Source organism: Ranitomeya variabilis, chromosome 4 (assembly GCF_051348905.1).
Source record: "Ranitomeya variabilis isolate aRanVar5 chromosome 4, aRanVar5.hap1, whole genome shotgun sequence".
Taxonomy (NCBI): Eukaryota; Metazoa; Chordata; class Amphibia; order Anura; family Dendrobatidae; genus Ranitomeya; species Ranitomeya variabilis.
The window spans coordinates 332427670-332446336 of record NC_135235.1 but is presented as its reverse complement, the minus strand read 5'-3'; the positions used below and the strand labels follow the sequence as shown (position 1 = coordinate 332446336).

The window sequence follows — 18667 nt, the reverse complement described above, 5'->3', positions numbered from 1 at the left end:
GGTGGGGTCTTTTTCTTAACGGAAAACAAGGGCGTGTTACATGGGGAAACACAGGGTACTAGGGCACCATTATCGAGTAACGTTTGTATTTGCCCCTTGAGGCCCCGCCCCTGATCATTTTCAAAGTGTACTGATGGACTTTGGGAAAAGAGGCACCAGGTTTGAAAAACACTTTTACCGGTTCTACAGGCATTATTGGGGGTGGATCTGGGCCTATCAGGGCCATCATAACAGTAGGAAGGGCATGTAGGATACAGATCTCATTGTGTTCATCTGCATAGGGGTTATATAACATAAATACCATCTGACCATGATCTTAGAATTGTATTCTGGAGCGAAACTGTGATAATAAATCTGCCCCCAGTAAATTTACCGGACATGCGGGAGAGATTACGAACTGAGCCGTGACTTCAGGGAAAGGGTCCCACAGGGATAGGTTTTATAAGAGTCTATTTATTGGGTCTGCCATCTACTCCAATTAAAACAAGCTCTTGATCTGAGAATTGACATAACAGGGCTTGGGAGGGAGACTCCCAGACATAGGGTTAAAAGGGATATTGGATTTGTGTAAGGTGGGGAGGGCAGGAGCTGAAATCTGTTACTGGGCCACTGATAAGAAACGGAGCTGTGGGGGGGGGGGGGCTGAGATTGGAGCAGGAATCACTGCGGCCACTGATTTAACCTTTAATTTCCCAGCTGATGCAGAGCGGGGTAAGTTCTTAAAACCTTTTTTACTACTTTAAATGCATCATCCGGAGTGGAAGTCTCGATATCAGGTCTAACTGACATTATTGCCTCTTTCAATTCAGTTTTAAGGCCGGACATTAAAGCTGTCACAAAAAGGTGTGAATGGGCTTTATTTTCCAATGAGAATCCCAGATCTTTAAATACTACCATAAGACACCCATAGAACTTCTCGGCAGTCCAGGATATATTGGTGCCTTGGGGTTAAGGGGCATAGGGCTTACAGTCGGGAGTAGAGGCTTAATTTCCTGGGGAGGGACCATATTATCTAGCAGGGAGACCCCCTGTCCCAAATTTTTGATTGTTTGCTTTCCCGACACATTAATCTCAGTCACTTTCTCAGTTCCTTCTTGCACCACAAAACATCCAGTTTTTTGTCAAAGTAATAGACAACTTTCCTTTTTCAGCGTAATTCACTTCCTCTGTTGATCCTCAATTTGCTATATATCAACCACTCAACTTGAAGCAGGTGAATCTTTTACCAATCTTTCAATTACACTGATAATTAGTGTTGAGCGATACCGTCCGATACTTGAAAGTATTGGTATCGGAAAGTATCGGCCGATACCGGCAAAATATCGGATCCAATCCGATACCGATACCCGATACCAATACAAGTCAATGGGACTCATGTATCGGACGGTATTCCTGATGGTTCCCAGGGTCTGAAGGAGAGGAAACTCTCCTTCAGGCCCTGGGAACCATATAAATGTGTAAAAGAAAGAATTAAAATAAAAAATATCGCTATACTCACCTCTCCGACGCAGCCGGGACTTCAGCGAGGGAACCGGCAGCGTTGTTTGTTTAAAATTCGCGCTATTACTTGGTTACGTGAATTCCCGGCTTGTGATTGGTCAGGTCGGCCATGTTGCCGGGACGCGGACCAATCACAGCAAGCCGTGACGAAATTACGTCACGGCTTGCTGTGATTGGTCCGCGTCCCGGCAATATGGCCGCCCTGACCAATCACAAGCCGTGACGTCACGGGAGGCTGGACACGCGCTCATTTTAAAATGGGCGCGTGTCCAGCCTCCCGTGACGTCACGGCTTGTGATTGGTTGCGCCGCGGTCAACCAATCACAAGCCGGGAGGCTGGACGCGCTCATTTTAAAATGGGCGCGTGTCCAGCCTCCCGTGACGTCACGGCTTGTGATTGGTTGCGCCGCGGTCAACCAATCACAAGCCGGGAGGCTGGACGCGCTCATTTTAAAATGGGCGCGTGTCCAGCCTCCCGTGACGTCACGGCTTGTGATTGGTTGCGCCGCGGTCAACCAATCACAAGCCGGGAGGCTGGACGCGCTCATTTTAAAATGGGCGCGTGTCCAGCCTCCCGTGACGTCACGGCTTGTGATTGGTCAGGGCGGCCATATTGCCGGGACGCGGACCAATCACAGCAAGCCGTGACGTAATTTCGTCACGGCTTGCTGTGATTGGTCCGCGTCCCGGCAACGTGGCCGACCTGACCAATCACAAGCCGGGAATTCACGTAACCAAGTAATAGCGCGAATTTTAAACAAACAACGCTGCCGGTTCCCTCGCTGAAGTCCCGGCTGCGTCGGAGAGGTGAGTATAGCGATATTTTTTATTTTAATTCTCTCTTTTACACATTTTAACATTAATGTTGTTGCGATACCCGATACCCGATACCACAAGAGTATCGGAATCCCGGTATCGGAATTCCGATACAGCAAGTATCGGCCGATACCCGATACTTGCAGCATCGGAATGCTCAACACTACTGATAATCAAACAATCTTTTACAAGTTTCCTTCTAAAACTAGGTACCATAGTTCACTTTCAACTTCCAACTTCCAATATTTCTTTCTACTTCAATACAATATTGTACTATTGTTTAAACACAAATCTCCCAGCGTGACAGAAAATATAGAGAAACTTAGAACACAGCTACGTGCCCCCTCCATACCAGAAACACAGCAAAGATAAGAAAATCACAGCATTCCTCAACACAGAGAAAGCAATAACGCAGCTGTTTGACCCCTCCCATCAGGTATCTTAGAGATAATGCACAGAAACGGAATACAGCAGTTCTCAGACTTAATTAATTTCTACAAAACTTTCATCACACAATTCACATGCCAGAACACCTTAGAAAAAACAATGATTGAGAATATTTTCCCCATCTTTGGGCTAACAATATCAGATTCATCACACAAATTCAAAGTCTTCTTTTTCTTCCACGGAAACTGATTCTCCTTTAGAGCTAAATATCCTTACTTTGTCATGCACAATACCGAGCGGCCTTAACGGTTTGTTCCACTGGGTCTCTCTGTCCCCCGCTGGGACAACCCAAAAACACAGTACTCAGTGAAAGGAGGAAGGCGTCTTAGATTTTCCCTCCGGACATATATAAATATATATAATTCCTGAGTTACGCATCCTACCCAATCTTCGATCACCTCACCGCGCCTGATTCTAACAGTGATCAGGAATTCAGGATATTTTGACTATAAAGAGAATTACATCACTGGTCAATCCGGGGTGTCCATCCCTTATGAGGTATGGTTCGAGCACTGGGCTCCCAACGGAACTACACCTCTATATGATTCCACCCAAAAATCACCCCACCATCGGGGACAAACCACAGATCCTCTTTGCAGCAACAAACACTGTAAGCAATGTGTTTAATAAAAATATACTTTTTCATTACACTTGGGCCTGCAAATCATCTTCTGTTTGTTTGGTTGCTAGCAACAAACACTGGAAAACCACACCAAACGGTCAGTCTGGACAGTATAACTGCTAACTTACCGTGGTTGTTGTTGGGGATGATCAGTCCCAATTTTCCAGTGCCTGTGTCCGGTCCGAGGGTCCTTTGTCTTGTTGTCCTGTGGGGGGCAGAGGCATTCCTGTTTGGGGCCCCACGTTTTCGGGCGCCAACTGTTGAGGGAGGATCTAAAGTGATCCTTCACGGTTAACTCAGTGATTTCCAAATTAATCTACAGGGCGTTGCCGGCAACTGAAAATGGCCAGACGGAGACATATGTCTCTGTATGGGGGATCGAGCAGATCTCTGGCCCCCGTTTTATTGTGTATCGCTTTTCATAATCATAGAAATTATACTTCAACCAATCAGCATAAGAACACGCTCACAGTTCTTAACTTATAAGAATGCAGGAAAAACTTAACCCATGAGGATACAGAAAAACCGGAAACTACATATATGGTCATATCTTCTTGGCATAGAAAAACAAATACTAACAGGTGCCTCAGTCTTGTATAGCAATACACCCTCGAATCTATTATCTGGCTCGAGTCAGAAGACTCAAGGTCTTTATACCAATTATGAACCATAGCCTAGTTGAATAACAGGCTTGTGAACAACAAGATAAAGTTACTTCATGGCAGCTATAACCTTTTACCTAATTAAATAACAGAATTTATCTTTAAGCAACAAGAAAATGGAGTCGAAAAGCACAAAATGGAGAATCTTTCTTAATTTCTTCCTTCACAATTACATAGGCGAGACAGGTACTACACTTTCTTATAATACCTGCACAATTGGAGACACCTTATTCTTGGCATCTTACACCCTGTTTGCTACTCTCTCTACAGCCATACCTTGCAACTTTGCTCTATCCCGAGCCAGGACTACGTTTACAGTACACTGGCAAGTAGAGTGTTAAGATTACGCTGTTTTGGTGGTTACACTAAATATTATATAGCTGTAGTTACCCGCTATGTCTATAAAACCTTATGTTCCCTTTACCCTGTGACTCTATCATATATTACAATATCAGATACAAGAGGCAGCTTTTGGCCTCCATACTCCAGCATCTCTAGAAAATATATATATTCATTGTAGCTACCCTCGGTATCACTACATATTATTCCATTACTGCTGTACCGCCTATATATATTAGCTCTGTCTCTATCATACTTTACACTGTATTGTTCTTTGCAGGTGTATCCAACTGGGTCACTCACCAAATTTTTCTAGCCACACAACATATTTACCTTTAATATGACCAATTTGCTCTCAGGGTATGTTCAATGGTTTTATCTGTCTGGATGCCATACTTTTTGCTTCTGTTAAATCCGTCTCTCCCTTCTAGGTCCCTATGGTCTAAAAACCTCCCCCACCTCTCTATCAGTCGAACTTTGGTACTAGGCCCCATCTTGGCTACCTCTCTTGACATGTATTCATAGAAATGTATATAGGCCCTGGCAATTGTATATATGTGTATTTATATTTGTCTGATTATGTCTTTTTGGCTGTTTTTTCTGTCCACCACAGTGATATTGTGAACAAGGCCACGGGTTGGCCGAAACGTTATTTTGCCTATCGCTTCAACATGAACTTTCATTTGTGAATAAACTTTACACATATAACAAGCAACTTTCAATTTACGAGTGCAGTGATTTTCTCTGATCTTTGCCAAATACACCGGGAGCCCTGGGGACCCAGGTTCACCTGTGGGAAGCCATACTATCCTTGCTGCAGTACCATCACTCCCCAGAGGACCCCTTTAAGCAGAGTTGGTCACCCCTGACCGAATACCACAGGTGGGGTCACGAACATTCTTATTTCTAATAACCCCTTTAAAGACCTTTCCTTTAATTTGGATGCCCAGGGCCACGGACTGGTTCGCTGCCACCATGACTTCCCTTTTAATGACCACCAAACCCGTTACTGAGTAAACCCTAGGCCCAGGCGGGGCGCTCCACCCCCACAAAAACAAAATGTCATTCTGCCCCTTTTCCTGACTCCCAATCCCAAAATAGACTAGGACATTCGGAGTTGCCAATCCTCCCTCTTCTGGAGCTAAAGCATCTTCAGCCTCGGCTCTTTACCTTTCCTACCGACAAAATGGAGGAAAACAAAACACTTTTATTAATCAGTTATTTTTTACTATAGTCTTTATTAAGGGAAATTACAGTACAGTGTCCCCAATTCCTTTTCTCTTCCCCCAATCCAGAATGCTAGGGTGAGATTATCTCTCCAGATACCCCTGTAGAAAAATATTCAGGCCCCAGCACCATGCCCCATTTTACAGAAGAATAGCGCAATCTCCATAGTTCTTACACAGGACATAGAGATCAGACAAGGTCTCATAGTCAGGCAGATTCTATTTTACTCCAACCCTCTTTATATGAGCAAGATCGGAGTCTCATTATACCGCGGAGAGAAGCTCCAGAGACAAAGACCCAGTCTGGTCCTAACACGCTGGGGGCCCGGAGTATCCAGCCACGGGGCCCGGATTCTCTCTTTTGTGGCCCCAGCGTTTCTGGTAGAATAAATCCCTTTCTCATACAGTCCTGTAGTAATGACTTTGTTCTCACGTTTTGTAGGAGGGTTCGTCTGACTCCATCTTATGTTATCAGCATACGTGCGAGAGAAGAGAGACTGACGACCACAGATTTACCGTGTGTGTCCGGGGTCAGTTCTACAGTGATAGAGCCACGCGGTCTGTGACCAAAGCTGGTGGTATACGGGTGTATACAGCGCACACAGATGGGTCCGTACACACAGGGTCTGCCACCTAATGCTGGGGGTATAGTTGTGTTTACAGCGTACTCAGAGAGGTCTGCGACCGAAGCTGGGGGTGTACAGTGTACACAGAGGGGTCTGTGACTGAATCTGGGGTATACGGGTGTATACAGCGTACACACTGGGGTCCATGCACAAAGGGCTCCGCACATAACAGAGTTCTGTACACACAAGGCTCCGCTCGGTACACCCCTTAGACAAGACTCCACTCCACACACCTCGTATATGCACGGCTCTGCATCGTACACATACGGCTCCACATGATATGCCTCATACACCCACTGCTCTGCTCCGTACACACACAGCTTCACTCCATACACCTCGTACATGTGCGGCTCCGCTCCGTACACATTGTACACACACGGCTCTGCTACATCCAGACTGTAAACCCCTCCTGGCCCCACACATAAACTTCCCCTCATCCAGCACCATGACAACCAGCACAGCAGAGTCCTGCATACACTGAGGCCCCTGATCATGTGACCCCTGACTCCTCCCTCCTGTGACCTCATCACAGGTCCTGTGCGCACAGAACAGCCGTATATGTGGTGTGCAGCTCTGCAGGTGGAGGTAGGTGCTTGAGATTCTGTCGGGGTCGGCTACAGGTTTTCATGAGCCTCGGACGAAAGAGTCTCAGTGGCCCCTTTAACACATACCATGATTCATGATGCACAGATACAGCAGAGGACTATAGGTAGAGTACAATGCCAGATTTCACTTCTTACATCAGCAGCACATGACAGGATGGGGGCGCAGGATGGAAGCAGTACATATCAGGATGGAGACCATATACCAATATAAATTCTCGCCACCCAGGCGTAGAACGGTTTCAATAGCTAGTCTATCTATATACACACACTGGTATATGTCCCTTATACACCGGATTCAAGTTAGTCTGCAGTTAGATATTAGATATTAGTTAGCTATTCGATTTTGGTTGAGCCTAGAGTGTATGGGCTCCTTCCAGGTGCCTGACTGCAGCCCATACACTCTAGCCGGCTCATTACTGAAGATGCTAGAGTGTACGGGCTCCTGTCAGGTATATATTATTGTAGATATAGACTGTACAGACTCCTTTCAGGCATATATTATTGTAGATATAGACTGTACGGACTCCTGTCAGGTATATATTATTGTAGATATAGACTGGACGGGCTCCTGTCAGGTATATATTATTGTAGATATAGACTGGACGGGCTCCTGTCAGGTATATATTATTGTAGATATAGACTGTACGGGCTCCTGTCAGGTATATATTATTGTAGATATAGACTGTACGGACTCCTGTCAGGTATATATTATTGTAGATATAGACTGGACGGGCTCCTGTCAGGTATATATTATTGTAGATATAGACTGTACGGACTCCTGTCAGGTATATATTATTGTAGATATAGACTGTACGGGCTCCTGTCAGGTATATATTATTGTAGATACAGACTGTACAGACTCCTGTCAGGTATATATTATTGTAGATATAGACTGGACGGGCTCCTGTCAGGTATATATTATTGTAGATACAGACTGTACAGGCTCCTGTCAGGTATATATTATTGTAGATATAGACTGGACGGGCTCCTGTCAGGTATATATTATTGTAGATATAGACTGGACGGGCTCCTGTCAGGTATATATTATTGTAGATATAGACTGTACAGACTCCTTTCAGGCATATATTATTGTAGATATAGACTGTACGGGCTCCTGTCAGGTATATATTATTGTAGATATAGACTGGACGGGCTCCTGTCAGGTATATATTATTGTAGATATAGACTGGACGGGCTCCTGTCAGGTATATATTATTGTAGATATAGACTGGACGGGCTCCTGTCAGGTATATATTATTGTAGATATAGACTGGACGGGCTCCTGTCAGGTATATATTATTGTAGATATAGACTGGACGGGCTCCTGTCAGGTATATATTATTGTAGATATAGACTGGACGGGCTCCTGTCAGGTATATATTATTGTAGATATAGACTGTACGGGCTCCTGTCAGGTATATATTATTGTAGATACAGACTGTACGGGCTCCTGTCAGGTATATATTATTGTAGATATAGACTGTACGGGCTCCTGTCAGGTATATATTATTGTAGATACAGACTGTACGGGCTCCTGTCAGGTATATATTATTGTAGATATAGACTGGACGGGCTCCTGTCAGGTATATATTATTGTAGATATAGACTGTACGGGCTCCTGTCAGGTATATATTATTGTAGATATAGACTGTACGGGCTCCTGTCAGGTATATATTATTGTAGATACAGACTGTACGGGCTCCTGTCAGGTATATATTATTGTAGATATAGACTGTACGGGCTCCTGTCAGGTATATATTATTGTAGATACAGACTGTACGGGCTCCTGTCAGGTATGTATTATTGTAGATACAGACTGTACAGGCTCCTGTCAGATATATATTATTGTAGATATAGACTGTACCTACTCCTGTCAGGTATATATTATTGTATATATAGAATGTATGGGCTCCTGTCAGGTATATATTATTGTAGATACAGACTGTACAGGCTCCTGTCAGGTATATATTATTGTAGATACAGACTGTACGGGCTCCTGTCAGGTATATATTATTGTAGATATAGACTGTATGGGCTCCTTCCTGGTTCCCTGACTGCAGTCCATACACTCTAGCCGGCTCACTACTGAAGATGCTAGAGTGTATGGGCTCCTTCCAGGTGCCTGACTGCAGCCCATACACTCTAGCCGGCTCATTACTGAAGATGCTAGAGTGTACGGGCTCCTGTCAGGTATATATTATTGTAGATATAGACTGTACGGGCTCCTGTCAGGTATATATTACTGTAGATATACTGTAGACTGTACGGGCTCCTGTCAGGTATATATAAGCGATGATATCAGAATGTATGGGCTCCTATCAGGTATATATATCATTGACGGTATCAGAATGTGTGGGCTCCTGTCAGGTGTATATTAGTGATAATATCAGAATGTATGGGCTCCTGTCAGGTATATATTACTGATGATATCAGAATGTGTGGGCTCCTGTCAGGTATATATTAGTGATGATATCAGAATGTATGGGCCGCTGTCAGGTATATATTAGTGATGGTATCAGAATGTATGGGCCCCTGTCAGGTATATATTAGTGATGGTATCAGAATGTGTGGGCCCCTGTCAGGTATATATTAGTGATGGTATCAGAATGTATGGGCCGCTGTCAGGTATATATTAGTGATGGTATCAGAATGTATGGGCCCCTGTCAGGTATATATTAGTGATGATATCAGAATGTATGGGCCCCTGTCAGGTATATATTGTAGATATAGACTGTATGGGCCCCTGTCAGGTATATATGCTGCGATTGTTCTCGTATGCTGATTTGGCATGTAAAAATAATCACAGATGTGATCTGCCCCATAGATTAACACTGGTCCGAGTGCCATGCGATGCTTTCTCACATAGCGCTCATCCGTATTCTACGCTAGTGTGACCCCGGCCTTAAACTTATGAAGCGACACAGACCACCTGCAGTTCAGCCACCATCAATATTTAAATTACAAGTTTTTCACCATCCCAAAAAATGCTAATTTTAACCTAGTTCCATAGGTTTCTTAAAGGGAACCTGTCACCAGGTTTTCCCCATATATAGTACCACCAGCACCTATATGCCCTTATACACACCCTTCTAGAATGCTGTACCGTATATACTCACGTATAAGCCGAAATTTTTTGGGGCAGAAAGAGACCCTCTCGGCTTATTCTCGAGTCATTGTCGGCGGGGAAGCGGCGGCTGTCACATACTCACCTGCTCCTGGCACGGTCCCTGCATGTCCGATGGTCTCCGGGCAGCTCTTCCTGTGTTCAGCGGTCACGTGGTTCTGCTCATTAATGAATATGGACGCATAATGGTTAAGGCTATGTGCGCACGTTGCAGATTTGCTTGAGGAAAATGTCTGCATGGTTAGTGCGTCTCTTAGCAGAAAACGCAGTGGAAATTCTGTACTTTTTTATGCGGATTTGATGCGTTTCTGTAAATCGTGAGCGCTAAATAAAGATATATTAACCCCTTCATGACCCAGCCTATTTTGGCCTTAATGACCTTGCCGTTTTTTGCAATTCTGACCAGTGTCCCTTTATGAGGTAATAACTGCGGAACGCTTCAACGGATCCTAGCGATTCTGAGATTGTTTTTTCGTGACATATTGGGCTTCATGTTAGTGGTAAATTTAGGTCGATAATTTCTGAGTTTATTTGTGAAAAAAAATGGAAATTTGGCAAAAAATTTGAAAATTTCGCAATTTTCACATTTTGAATTTTTATTCTGTTAAACCAGAGAGTTATGTGACACAAAATAGTTAATAAATAACGTTTCCCACATGTCTACTTTACATCAGCACAATTTTGGAAACAATTTTTTTTTTTGCTAGGAAGTTATAAGGGTTAAAATTTGACCAGTGATTTCTCATTTTTACAACAAAATTTACAAAACCATTTTTTTTAGGGACCACCTCACATTTGAAGTCATTTTGAGGGTTCTATATGGCTGAAAATACCCAAAAGTGACACCATTCTAAAAACTGCACCCCTCAAGGTGCTCAAAACCACATTCAAGAAGTTTATTAACCCTTCAGGTGTTTCACAGCAGCAGAAGCAACATGGAAGTAAAAAATGAACATTTAACTTTTTAGTCACAAAAATGATCTTTTAGCAACAATTTTTTTATTTTCCCAGCAGTAAAAGGAGAAACTGGACCACGGACGTTGTTGTCCAATTTGTCCTGAGTACGCGGATACCTCATATGTGGGGGTAAACCACTGTTTGGGCGCACGGCAGGGCTCGGAAGGGAAGGAGCGCCATTTGACTTTTTGAATGAAAAATTGGCTCCAATCTTTAGCGGACACCATGTCACGTTTGGAGAGCCCCCGTGTGCCTAAACATTGGAGCTCCCCCACAAGTGACCCCATTTTGGAAACTAGACCCCCCAAGGAACTTATCTAGAAGCATAGTGAGCACTTTAAACCCCCAGGTGCTTCACAAATTGATCCGTAAAAATGAAAAAGTACTTTTTTTTCACAAAAAAATTATTTTAGCCTCAATTTTTTCATTTTCACATGGGCAACAGGATAAAATGGATCCTAAATTTTGTTGGGCAATTTCTCCTGAGTACACCAATACCTCACATGTGGGGGTAAACCACTGTTTGGGCACATGGTAAGGCTCGGAAGGGAAGGAGCGCCATTTGACTTTTTGAATGAAAAATTATCTCCATCGTTAGCGGACACCATGTCGCGTTTGGAAAGCCCCTGTGTGCCTAAACATTGGAGCTCCTCCACAAGTGACCCCATTTTGGAAACTAGACCCCCCAAGGAACTCATCTAGAGGCATAGTGAGCACTTTAAACCCCCAGGTGCTTCACAAATTGATCCGCAAAAATGAAAAAGTACTTTTTTTTCACACAAAATTTCTTTTAGCCTCAATTCTTTCATTTTCACATGGGCAACAGGATAAAATGGATCCTAAAATTTGTTGGGCAATTTCTCCTGAGTATGCCGATACCTCATATGTGGGGGTAAACCACTGTTTGGGTGCACGGCAAGGCTCGGAAGGGGAGGCGTGCCATTTGACTTTTTGAATGGAAAATTAGCTCCAATCGTTAGCGGACACCATGTCGCGTTTGGAGAGCCCCTGTGTGCCTAAACATTGGAGCTCCCCTACAAGTGACCCCATTTTGGAAACTAGACCCCCCAAGGAACTTATCTAGATGCAAAGTGAGCACTTATAACCCCCAGGTGCTTCACAGAAGTTTATAACGCAGAGCCGTGGAAATAAAAAAATAATTTTTCTTTCCTCAAAATGATTTTTAGCCCAGAATTTTTTATTTTCCCAAGGGTAATAGGAGAAATTGGATCCCAAATGTTGTTGTCCAGTTTGTCCTGAGTACGATGATACCCCATATGTGGGGGTAAACCACTGTTTGGGCGCACGGCAGGGCTCGGAAGGGAAGGCACGCCATTTGGCTTTTTGAATGGAAAATTAGCTCCAATCATTAGCGGACACCATGTCGCGTTTGGAGAGCCCCTGTGTGCCTAAACATTGGAGCTCCCGCACAAGTGACCCCATTTTGGAAACTAGACCTCCCAAGGAACTAATCTAGATGTGTGGTGAGCACTTTGAACCCCCAAGTGCTTCACAGAAGTTTATAACGCAGAGCCGTGAAAATAAAAAATGTGTTTCCTTTCCTCAAAAATATTTTTTTAGCCCAGAATTTTTTTATTTTTGCAAGAGTAACAGGAGAAATTGGACCCCAAAAGTTGTTGTCCAGTTTCTCCTGAGTACGCTGATACCCCATATGTGGGGGTAAACCACTGTTTTGGCACACGTCGGGGTTCGGAAGGGAAGTAGTGACGTTTTGAAATGCAGACTTTGATGGAATGCTCTGCGGGCATTAGGTTGCGTTTGCAGAGCCCCTGATGTGCCTAAACAGTAGGAACTCCCCACAAGTGACTCCATTTTGGAAACTAGACCCCCAAGGGAACTTATCTAGATGTGTGGTGAGCACTTTGAACCCCCAAGTGCTTCACAGAAGTTTATAACGCAGAGCCGTGAAAATAATAAATGTTTCCTTTCCTCAAAAATATTTTTTTAGCCCAGAATTTTTTATTTTTGCAAGAGTAACAGGAGAAATTGGACCCCAAAAGTTGTTGTCCAGTTTCTCCTGAGTACGCTGATACCCCATATGTGGGGGTAAACCACTGTTTGGGCACATGGCGGGGCTCGGAAGGGAAGTAGTGACGTTTTGGAATGCAGACTTTGATGGAATGGTCTGCGGGCATCATGTTACGTTTGCAGAGCCCCTGATATGCCTAAACAGTAGAAACCCCCCACAAGTGACCCCATTTTGGAAACTAGACCCCCCAAGGAACTTATCTAGATGTGTGGTGAGCACGTTCAACCCCCAAGTGCTTCACAGAAGTTTACAACGCAGAGCCGTGAAAATAAAAAATCATTTTTCTTTCCTCAAAAAAGATGTTTTAGCAAGCAAATTTTTATTTTCACAAGGGTAACAGGAGAATTTGGACCCCAATATTTGTTGCCCAGTTTGTTGTGAGTACGCTGATACCCCATATGTGGGGGTAAACCACTGTTTGGGCGCACGTCAGGGCTCGGAAGGGAAGTAGTGACATTTGAAATGCAGACTTTGATGGAATGGTCTGCGGGCGTCACATTGCATTTGCAGAGCCCCTGATGTGCCTAAACAGTAGAAACCCCCCACAAGTGACCCCATTTTGGAAACTAGACCCCCCAAGGAACTTATCTAGATGTGTGGTGAGCACGTTCAACCCCCAAGTGCTTCACAGAAGTTTACAACGCAGAGCCGTGAAAATAAAAAATCATTTTTCTTTCCTCAAAAAAGATGTTTTAGCAAGCAATTTTTTATTTTCACAAGGGTAACAGGAGAATTTGGACCCCAATATTTGTTGCCCAGTTTGTTGAGTACGCTGATACCCCATATGTGGGGGTAAACCACTGTTTGGGCGCACGTCAGGGCTCGGAAGGGAAGTAGTGACATTTGAAATGCAGACTTTGATGGAATGGTCTGCGGGCGTCACATTGCATTTGCAGAGCCCCTGATGTGCCTAAACAGTAGAAACACCCCACAAGTGACCCCATTTTGGAAACTAGACCCCCGAAGGAACTTATCTAGATGTGTGGTGAGCACTTTCAACCCCCAAGTGCTTCACAGACGTTTATAACGCAGAGCCGTGAAAATAAAAAATAATTGTTCTTTCCTCAAAAATTATGTTTTAGCAAGTAATTTTTTATTTTTGCAAGGGTAACAGGAGAAATTGGACCCCAACAGTTGTTGCCCAGTTTGTCCTGAGTACGCTGGTACCCCAAATGTGGGGGTAAACCACTGTTTGGGCGCACGTCGGGGCTTGGAAGGGCGGGAGCACCATTTGACTTTTTGAACGCAAGATTGGCTGGAATCAATGGTGGCGCCATGTTGCGTTTGGAGACCCCTGATGTGCCTAAACAGTGGAAACCCCTCAATTCTAACTTCAACACTAACCCCAACACACCCCTAATCCTAATCCCAACTGTAGCCATAACCCCCAACACACCCCTAACCACAACCCTAACCGCAACACACCCGTAACCCTAATTCCAACCCTAATCCTAACCCTAATCCCAACCGTAACCCTAATCCCAACCCTAACCACAACTGTAACCCCAACACACCCCTAACCCTATCCGTAACCCTAACCACAAGCCTAATCTTAACCCTATTTCAAACCCTAGCCCTAATTCCAACCCTAACTCTAATTCCAACCCTAACCCTAAGGCTATGTGCCCACGTTGCGGATTCGTGTGAGATTTTTCCGCACGATTTTTGAAAAATCTGCAGGTAAAAGGCACTGCGTTTTACCTGCGGATTTACAGTAGATTTCCAGTGTTTTTTTGTGCGGATTTCACCTGCGGATTCCTATTGAGGAACAGGTGTAAAACGCTGCGGAATCCGCACAAAGAATTGACATGCTGCGGAAAATACAACGCAGCGTTTCTGCACGGAATTTTCCGCACCATGGGCACAGCGGATTTGGTTTTCCTTAGGTGTACATGGTACTGTAAACCTGATGGAAAACTGCTTCGAATTCGCAGCGGCCAATCCGCTGCGGATCCGCGGCCAATCCGCTGCGGATCCGCGGCCAATCCGCTACCGATCCGCTGCGGATCCGCGGCCAATCCGCTGCCGATCCGCTGCCGATCCGCTGCGGATCCGATCCGCTGCGGATCCGCGGCCGATCCGCTGCGGATCCGCTGCCGATCCGCTGCGGATCCGCGGCCGATCCGCTGCGGATCCGCGGCCGATCCGCTGCGGATGCGCGGCCGATCCGCTCTGTGTGCACATGCCATAACCCTACCCGTAACCCTAACCCTACCCCTAACCCTACCCCTAGTTCTAACCCTAGTTCTAACCCTAACCCTAGTGGAAAAAAAAAAAAAAAAATTTCTTTATTTTATTATTGTCCCTATGGGGGTGATAAAGGGGGGGGGTTATTTATTATTTTTTTTATTTTGATCGCTGTGATAGAACCTACCACAGCGATCAAAATGTACTTGTAAGGAATCTGCCGACTGGCAGATTCGGCGGGCGCACTGAGCATGCGCCCGCCATTTTCCAAGATGGCGGCGCCCAGCGAGGAGACGGCCGGACACCGGGAGGATCGGTAAGTATGAAGGGGTGGTGGGGGGGTGGATCGGAGCACAGGGGGGGTGATCGGAGCGCAGGGGGGGGGATCTGAGCAAGGAGGGAGCGGACAGGAGGACGGGGGAGCCGGCAGGCGGACGGAGGGGACCGGACCCCATAACGGAGGACTGGGGGGGCGATCGGTGGGTGTGGGGGGGGTCACTTTAGTATTTCCAGCCATGGCCGATGATATTGCAGCATCGGCCATGGCTGGATTGTAATATTTCACCAGTTTTTTAGGTGAAATATTACAAATCGCTCTGATTGGCAGTTTCACTTTCAACAGCCAATCAGAGCGATCGTAGCCACGGGGGGGTGAAGCCACCCCCCCTGGGCTGAAGCACCACTCCCCCTGTCTCTGCAGATCGGGTAAAATCGGAGTTAACCCTTTCACCCGATCTGCAGGGACGCGATCATTCCATGACGCATACGCTGCGTCATAGGTCGCTTTGGCACCGACTTTCATGACGCAGCGTATGCGTCAAAGGTCGTTAAGGGGTTAAAAAAAATAAAAATAAATAAAGGAATTTGATGCATTTCCTTATTCAAACTCTTCACGAGATACCCTCATTAATATTAACTAAAGACACACACACACCCATGTAGGAGCATTAACATAATTAACCTACATATGCTGTAAAAAAAACAACTAAGAAACCTGCGTGAAATGCAAAATGTTTATTTTTCAAAAAATAAAGCCTGCATGGGCTCCCGCATAATTTTCATAACCAGCAGTGGGAAAGCTGACAGCTGATGTTACTATTCTGGAAAGGAGCCAATAACCATAAAGGTTCCCAGGCTATTAATATCAGCTCACAGCTGTTTGCTTAGCCTTTACTGGCTATTTTACAGGGGGACACAAAATATTGACATAAAATCCAACCAGCAAATGCTAGGCAGACAGCTGTAGGCTGATATTTATAGCCTGTGAAGAGGCCATGGATATTGGCAGCCCCACAGGCTAAAAACCATCAGCTCTCAGCCGTCGCAGAAATGGCGCATCTTATAGATGTGCCAATTCTGGCACTTAGCCTCGCTCTTCCCACTTGCCCTGTAGCAGAGGGGTTCATAATTGTGCGGTTGATGTCACCTTTTTATTGTCAAGTAACATCAAGCCCACAGGTTAGTAATGGAGAGGCATCTATCAGACATCTCTCCATTACTAAGCTGGCCTAATGTCACCTTACAATACAAAGGTGAAATTAACCCCTTATTACCCCATATGCCACCGCTACAGGGCAGTGAGAAGACAGAGGCTGAGTGCCAGAATTGGCGCATCTTACAGATGCACCTTTTCTGGGGTGGCAATAACCATGGTCCCTCTCTAGGCTATAATATCTGTCCTCAGTCACTGGCTTTCCCTCTGTGGCACAGAAAATTGTGCGGGAGCCCACGCCAGTTTTTTCAGTGAAAACATTATTAAATACATACAGGCCCCAAATTTTACACACACACACACACACACACACACACTACTAACCGTATTAGTCACTGACCTATATAAGTCTAACTGTTCTGCAATGGTTTAATGTATGTAAACCATGTCTCCTATCCTGTTAGCCTCTGCAATGATTTAACAGAAGCCGACAAATTAACTATCAGCTATTCCGCTGTCCGTGTGATATATTATATATATACACATATACATATACACACACACACATACATACATACACACACACAGACAGTATAGACCAAATGTTTAGACACACCTCATTTAAAGATTTTTCTGTATTTTCATGACTATGAAAACTGTACATTCACACTGAAGGCATCAAAACTATGTGGAATTATATACTTAATAAAAGTGTAAGGCAACTGAAAATGTCTTATATTCTAGGTTTTTCAAAGTAGCCACCTTTTGCTTTGATGACTGCTTTGCACACTCTTGGCAGTCTCTTGATGAGCTTCAAGAGGTAGTCACTGGGAATGGTCTTCCAACAATCTTGAAGGAGTTCCCAGAGATGCTTAGCACTTGTTGGCCCTTTTGCCTTCACTCTGTGGTCCAGCTCACCCCAAACCATCTCGATTGGGTTCAGGTCTGGTGACTGTGGTGGCCAGGTCATCTGGCGTAGCACCCCATCACTCTCCTTCTTGGTCAAATAGCCCTTACACAGCCTGGAGGTGTGTTTGGGGTCATTGTCCTGTTGAAAAATAAATGATGGTCCAACTAAAAGCAAACCGGATGGTATAGCATGTCGCTGCAAGATGCTGTGGTAGCCATGCTGGTTCAGTATGCCTTCAATTTTGAATAAATCCCCAACAGTGTCACCAGCAAAGCCCCCCACACCATCACACCTCCTCCTCCATGCTTCACGGTGGAAACCAGGCATTTAGAGTCCATCCGTTCACCTTTTCTGTGTACAAAGACACGGTGGTTGGAACCAAAGATCTAAAATTCGGACTCATCTGACCAAAGCACAGGTTTCCACTGGTCTAATGTCCATTCCTTGCGTTATTTAGCCCAAACAAGTCTCTTCTGCTTGTTGCCTGTCCTTAGCAGTGGTTTCCTAGCAGCTATTTTACCATGAAGGCCTGCTGCACAAAGTCTCCTCTTAAGGGCTTGTTTCCATTTGCGAGAAACACGTCCGTATCTCGCATGTGGAAACCAAGCTGTAGCACCGGCACTCCAGAGCGGAGCATGCAGCCGCATAGGAACACATGGAGCTGCACGCTTTGCTCCAAAGTGCCGGAACCACAGCTTGGTTTCCACATGCGAGATACGGATGTGTTTCTCGCAAATGGAAACAAGCCCTAACAGTTGTTGTAGAGATGTGTCTGCTGCTAGAACTCTGTGTGGCATTGACCTGGTCTCTAATCTGAGCTGCTGTTAACCTGCGATTTCTGAGGCTGGTGACTCGGATAAACTTATCCTCAGAAGCAGAGGTGACTCTTGGTATTCCTTTCCTGGGGCGGTCCTCATGTGAGCCAGTTTCTTAGTAGCGCTTGGTGGTTTTTGCCACTGCACTTGGGGACACTTTCAGTTTTCCCAATTTTTCGGACTGACTGATCTTCATTTCTTAAAGTAATGATGGCCACTCGTTTTTCTTTACTTAGAATTTGTATTATGGCAGGAAAAAAGCAGCTAACAGTCTATTCAGTAGGACTATCAGCTGTGTATCCACCAGACTTCTGCACAACACAACTGATGGTCCCAAACCCATTTATAA

At 44.9% G+C, this 18667-nt stretch overlaps 1 protein-coding gene across 3 annotated transcripts in view; it reads left to right on the top strand.

Moving 5' to 3' along the window:
* Nucleotides 1–18667, top strand: part of LOC143764704 (uncharacterized) — a 124906-nt gene that overhangs the window by 57878 nt on the left and 48361 nt on the right. For 2 of the 3 annotated variants that reach the window (XM_077250558.1, XM_077250557.1), the window contains exon 1: nucleotides 6786–6823. The exons of the other annotated variant lie outside the window; for it this stretch is intronic. In XM_077250558.1, coding sequence (XP_077106673.1) covers nucleotides 6797–6823 — 27 coding nt within the window. In that variant the 5' untranslated portion in view covers nucleotides 6786–6796. Of the gene's footprint in view, nucleotides 1–6785; nucleotides 6824–18667 lie in introns of those variants that run through there. 3 annotated transcript variants of the gene reach the window in all.